The sequence below is a fragment of the Leptonychotes weddellii genome, chromosome 14 (genome assembly GCF_054177405.1).
Source record: "Leptonychotes weddellii isolate Sample4059 chromosome 14, ASM5417740v2, whole genome shotgun sequence".
Classification (NCBI taxonomy): domain Eukaryota; kingdom Metazoa; phylum Chordata; class Mammalia; order Carnivora; family Phocidae; genus Leptonychotes; species Leptonychotes weddellii.
The window spans coordinates 51,011,743-51,017,742 of record NC_138382.1 but is presented as its reverse complement, the minus strand read 5'-3'; the positions used below and the strand labels follow the sequence as shown (position 1 = coordinate 51,017,742).

The 6,000-nt window shown below is 55.5% G+C and overlaps 2 protein-coding genes across 2 annotated transcripts in view; one reads left to right on the top strand and one right to left on the bottom strand.

Annotated features, from left to right (window-relative positions):
• The window catches only part of ANP32B (acidic nuclear phosphoprotein 32 family member B), a 26,245-nt gene extending 20,942 nt beyond the window's left edge, over window positions 1-5,303 (bottom strand). Inside the window, exon 1 of the mRNA XM_006742916.3 lies at window positions 4,934-5,303. Within this exon, the coding sequence (XP_006742979.1) occupies window positions 4,934-4,987 (54 nt within the window). The 5' untranslated portion in view covers window positions 4,988-5,303. The remainder of the gene's footprint in view (window positions 1-4,933) is intronic.
• The window catches only part of HEMGN (hemogen), a 60,589-nt gene that overhangs the window by 9,933 nt on the left and 44,656 nt on the right, over window positions 1-6,000 (top strand). The window lies entirely within an intron of this gene.

The window sequence follows — 6,000 nt, the reverse complement described above, 5'->3', positions numbered from 1 at the left end:
GTGTTCTCAAAATGACAGAATAAATTTATATTAATGGTTCTCAATTGTATTTAGATGACAGGACTATCAGCATGAAAGAAGGAAACACCCATATCCTATTGGTGGGTAGGTAAAGAAAGGAACCATTCTAAACAATTTGACAGAAGACAGGTTCACATTACAAGATGGTCATTTCAGTACTATTTAAAATGGCAAAAAGCCCTCTAACCAACCCCATAAATTAAATTATGATCTATGCAGACATTAACAACGAGACTGCAAAATAATAGTGACACAGAGAGATAAAGCTTACTGTATTTATATAAATATATGCATTAATAAAATTTGAATTTGGAAAAAATTAAATATTTTGGCAGACTATATACCCGAATGTCTAGATGGTAGAAATCACACACACACACCCCCCATCCTATTTTTTTTTTTTAAAGATTTTATTTATTTATTTATTCATGAGAGACAGAGAGACAGAGAGAGAGAGGCAGAGGGAGAAGCAGGCTTCCCGCGGAGCAGGGAGCCCGATGCGGGACTCGATCCCAGGACCCTGGGATCATGACCTGAGCCGAAGGCAGACGCTTAACCATCTGAGCCACCCAGGCGCCCCTCCCCCCATCCTATTTTATTTTTGTTTATCTACACATACTATTTTTGGCTTACCTGTACCTATTTTTTCCTTCAATTTAGATATAATACTTAAAAAATGAAAAAACCAATTAGTTGCTATGCAATCAATTAGAATATCCCATTATGCTAAAAATTACATTAATACACACAAGATGACAGAAGTTGGGGGAAAAATTTTTAAAGGTGTAAAGTAGAGGAAACTGAAAAGTGTCTCCTAAGACAACTCTTATTTATAGGAGAGGAGTGTCTAGTCTTCGCACACAGCCCACCAGAGTCCCACAGAGGCATCCACTGAACCATAGGAATTGCCTGGCTTTCTAACTGAATGAAAAACTCAAACAGCTACCATCAAGGCTGGCTGTCCCTGGATGCATAGTTAATAAGGTGCTCATAATAGAGTGCCATGTTTGGTGCAATGGAAGGATGACCGCCTCACATAAACAACAGCTATTTTTTCCATTTTGGAATATAACTAAATTATATTTCACTAGCCCCTATCAGTGTCTCATTTCAAATCTGAAAATACCACCAATTTCTGTGATGTATATGGTGTGTTCTAGCACTACACAATTTGTTCTCAGTGAAGTAACTGACAACACAGTATTTTGTATAAAATATTTCTTATCCTTGCCTATATTTTAAAATGGTGATCTCCATTCTTTTTTTTTTTTTTTTAAAGATTTTATTTATTTATTTGACAGAGAGAGACACAGCGAGAGAGGGAACACAAGCAGGGGGAGCGGGAGAGGGAGAAGCAGGCTCCCCACAGAGCAGGGAGCCCGATGCGGGACTCAATCCCAGGACCCTGGGATCATGACCCGAGCCGAAGGCAGTCGCCCAACCAACTGAGCCACCCAGGCGCCCCGTGATCTCCATTCTTTATGTAGATTTTTAAATGCCATCTTAGGCATTTTCCACTATGAGAACACACCTGATATTAAGAGCTGTTTTGGTCTTAGAAAAAAACCTGAAATACACATTTCTTTGCAAGTCCCCTCTTAAATGTTCATACTTGTGTTTATAAGAAGTAAGAATATAGTAATATGTGAACTGAACCTATTATCTTGGTGTCGCATACGCTGGCCAAGGAACACAAGAAGGTAAAAGTGTTGCCAGGGTCATCTTCGCACCTCAAAATAAAAACAAAAAAGCCACACACAATAAAAGCCCATCTGGTCTTAAGAAAAAAAAAAATTACAAAAAACATTTGTGATCAAACCTCTACCCTCCTCAAACACTTAGTTCTCACTTGATGGCATTAAGTCAATTATGGAATGCATGTATGCATTTTAAGAGCCTCCTGTCCATATTCTAACTGTAAATCCGAAGAAGAAAAGGTTTTCTTTTCCCAAATGACAAGTCTGCAGGATCCCACAGGCCAAGCTTACTCTCTAACAGCTGGCCCCTCAAACATAAGGAGCCATGTGACTGTGTTTGGTTTTAAAGGAGTCCTCTTCGAACTTTTCATTTGCCTCAAGGATGATTCTTTTGTGCAAAACACTATTTTTTAGCTTTTTTAGAATGTCCTTCAAAACCTACAGCATTTTCTCCCTGGAAAGCCTTCAATTTTAAGATCAAAGCTTTCCTCTCTTAAAAACCTAACTCTTGGGGCACCTGGGTGGCTCAGTCATTAAGCATCTGCCTTTGGCTCAGGTTATGATCCCAGGGTCCTGGGTTCGAGCCCTGCAGCATCGGGGCTCTCTACTCAGCAGGAGGCCCGCTTCACCCTCCCCGCCCCCCGCTTGTGTTCCCTTCTCTGTCAAATAAATAAAATCGTACCAAAAAAAAAACCCAAAAAACAAAACCAAAAAACCTAACTCCTGTTGTCTCAGTCTCCTCCTCAGGGTTCCCAGGGGAGCCTTTACCTGTCCCCCAACCTTAGCAGGCTTCCAGGATGCTCCCAAAGCCCCTAAATTGCACCAGTACAATAGATACCACCGGGTTCTGAGGCTCCAGGATGGAAGGGATTGCTGTCTAGTTCACCCTGCTTTTCCAGACCCTGCCATACTGCTGTACTCAAATATTTAATAAACCAGTGGATGGCTGTAGGCTAGTGCTGTCCAGTAACAGTAGCCTAGTCGCCTGATAGTGCAACTGAAAAACTGACTTTTAATTTAACGTTCATGAAATAATCACATGCCTGACCTGTCTTTGGCAAGAGCGTAAGGCCTAAGTTGATTTTACTTGAAAAGTTAACACCTGCTCCTATTTTATTTAAGTATTTCTGAAAATATCCTGGTTACTGCGTATGTGGAAAAATTCCATATAGTGAGAACATCAGCCCAGTTGTGCTTCCCAGAGGGGGCAACATTGCTCTTACCGACTACTTTAATAGTACTTTACTTTTCGCACAAAGAACTGAAATTCTAGATTTTAAAGTGCCTTGAAGATCCACGTGCATACTTTTGGAAATTTTGGCTAAATCTACTCCACATTCTATTGACTCGCAGCGACGCAGCAATAATGCAAAGGTCTGAAGTTAACAACTCCTCAAAAAGAGAACACAACTCTTCAAGTCTTAGGGTGCGAAAAGGCTTAACCACTCAATACACTAGCACGTGGCCGACACAAAATGTCTGACTGTGGACGGATGGGACTGCCGTGGTCGAACCTCAACCTGAAAACCCAGGGGACCAAGTGGAGACGCCAACCCCTCCGGTCCTCCAGGGACGCGCGGGGCGCTTCTCCCCGTACCCCATTTGTGGGGACACCAGGAGAACGCAGGTGGATGAATTTCCACAAGTTGGCAACTTGTTACCCACAGCTACCTGACTGCACGAAGCGCGCCCATCGTTCGACCGGGGCAGGGTGAGAGGACTTCCCCTGGGCTTCCCCACGGCGAGGGAACGCCACTCACCCGAGGCCCGGGTCTGGCGGAGGCGCGGCCGCCGCGCGCGGGCGCCGGGAAACATGGCCCCGCGCCCGGCAACAGGGAGGGCAGGATGGAGAAGAAAGAGGCGATTCTCAAAGGCCCGCCCGCCGCTCACGCAGCCGCCGCGGCGAGTGCCGGCCTCCCTGGAGCACGTGCGGGGGCAGAGGCCGCCGAGATCGCGCGGCCCGCGAGCCCAGCCGAGGCCCGCCCGTACCCCCGGCTCCTGGCCCGGGCGGAGGCGGCCGCCTAGCGTTGCCCTTTTAAGAAGGGGGAGGGGGACGGCGGCGCGCCCGAAGAGGAGTCGAGCCGGAGGAGTCCGCGGCGGCCGCAGCGTGCGGCTCCCGCCAATGCCAGCCGAGCCCCGGCGAGGCGGGCGCAAAACAAGCCAGGGGCTCGGCCCGGCAGCGGTGGCCCGAACCCACAGGCCGGCTTACGCGGCGGAGGGAGACGAGCGCCCGCCAACATGGCGCTGTGTCGGACCGTGGCGCGCCCCGGCTGGCGCGAGGAGCCGCAGCCCGCCCACACCGAGGGACCAGACTCCGGGCAGGGGCCCCGGGCTCCGCCGCCACGGCGCGGAGGAAAGGCGAAGCCGCCGCCGCCACAACGGCTGGCCTGGGCCGACCGGGGCGCGCCCTGGGAGGCCGAGAGTGGGAAAAGCCCGGAGGACGAAAGGGGAGCGAGAAAAATGGGGGAGAAAGTTTTATTTTTAGGCTTGAGAAATGGCGGGAACCGCGTCCTTTTTTTTCAAACTTGGCCTCGGAGGGGCGGCGGTTGCGCCACCTCCGCGGCCCGCCTCGCCCCTCCCCCGCTCCGCGCGCCAGGCCGCGCCCGCCCAAGCCCCTCAGCGCGCGAGGGGGCTCGTCGCCCCCCTCGGAGGCCGACAGCCCCCTCCTCACCGCACGGCCGCTGCCCTCGGCGGCGCCAACCGCGAGGCCCGACTGGATGAGTACCCGCCCCGCCCGAGCCCCTTCCGCGACCGGCCCGGGGCGCGCGGAGCCCCGGCGGGCCGAGCCCCGGCTGGCCGCGCGGCTCCTCGGCAGGCCCGGCCTCCGCCCGGCCGCGCATCCCGAGAGGCTGCAAACATGGCTCCCAGCGTTACACAACCCCCTCCTCCCTCCCTCGCCGCCGGCCACACGCACACGCGCTCCTCCGAGAAAGGACCCCGGCGGGCGAGGAGCTCAAAGTTTGCTTTCCCCCACCCCACCGCCTTCCCCAGACGGCCGCGGGGGCCCTCGGACGCCAAAGAGTTAATCCCCGCGCGCTCGCTCCCCCCCTCCACGCCCGCCCGCCCGCCCGCCTTCCCTGTCCGAGCCCGCGAGCTGCGCCCTTCTCCGAGCCGGGGCCGGCGAACCCGCGGCCCGGGCCCCGCAGGTGGCCACCATTACATGCAAGTCATCCGGGGTGTGGGGGGAGAGGGCGCCCGACGGGGGTTCTACTTACAGCTGCCGGGGTCCGGTTCCTCAGCTCCAGGTGGATCCTCCTCTTCATGTCCATGTTTCCCTCTTCCCCCCTCTTCAAACTTAACTTTCCGCGGCGGGGGCGGAGGGGGGAGAGGCGTCCCGGCCTGCGCAGCGAGGGCCGTCGGAAGGGGTCTGCTGGCGGTAGAGGCCGGCGGCGCGGTCCCAGGCGGCGGGCGGCGTGCGGGTTGGCGAGCGGAGCCCCCCGGAGCCAAGTTACTCACGGGAGCGGAGAGAAACCATGGAGGGAAAAGGGGGCTGGAGCGCAGCGCTGGTCTCACTACCGCCGCCCCCGGCCGCGGCCCCGCACTGCGCTTAAACCGGCGACGCGGCGCGGGCGTCTGCTCGGCTCGACTCGGCCCCGCGCGGCGCTGCTCGGCTCGGCGGCCGCGGCTGCACCGAGGACGGGGCGGGGAGACGCGCGGCGGGAGGGGCGGAGGCCGGGGTGGGGCGGGGGTAAAGGCGCAGCCCGGGGGACTGGAGCGACTTCCTCCCACCCTCTGACTGCACGTGGGGTGGCTGATGTAAGACCTTGCTCGGGGGGCTTCCCCGCCCGCCGCCGAGCCCAGACCCCCGGGCCCCACCTCGCCGCGCTTGGAGGCGGGTCTCCGACCCGCGCTGGGAAGTTTGCTCGGAGGGCTGCGGGGAGCCGTAAGGCCAAGTCCGTTCTCGGAGGCTCGACCAAGCCAGCCCGACGCCCGCTAAGTCGGGAGACGTGAGGGGAGCGCGGGACGGGGGGTCGCCTTCTGCTCCCTCACGCAGTTCGAGGCCAACAATCCCAACTCCGCGCTCCATGGCCGGGCCGGGGAGGGCAGTGCTGCGAGGACCCCCCGTCGGGGGCGGAATCGCTGCCGACCCGCGTCGTACCGCGTGGCACCGGGCGGAGTCGGCCTTAGCGGCCTGCGGGCACCGGACAACCCCGGCCGCCCGCCGGAGCCACAGAGGGGCCGAGTGTCCCCGAGCTTAAGAGAATCTCCGTGGGTTTTTTCCTAACATTTAAATATAGGCTAGCAAGGCAGCAATTAGCATTTCTAATGGAGTCTCGGAGTT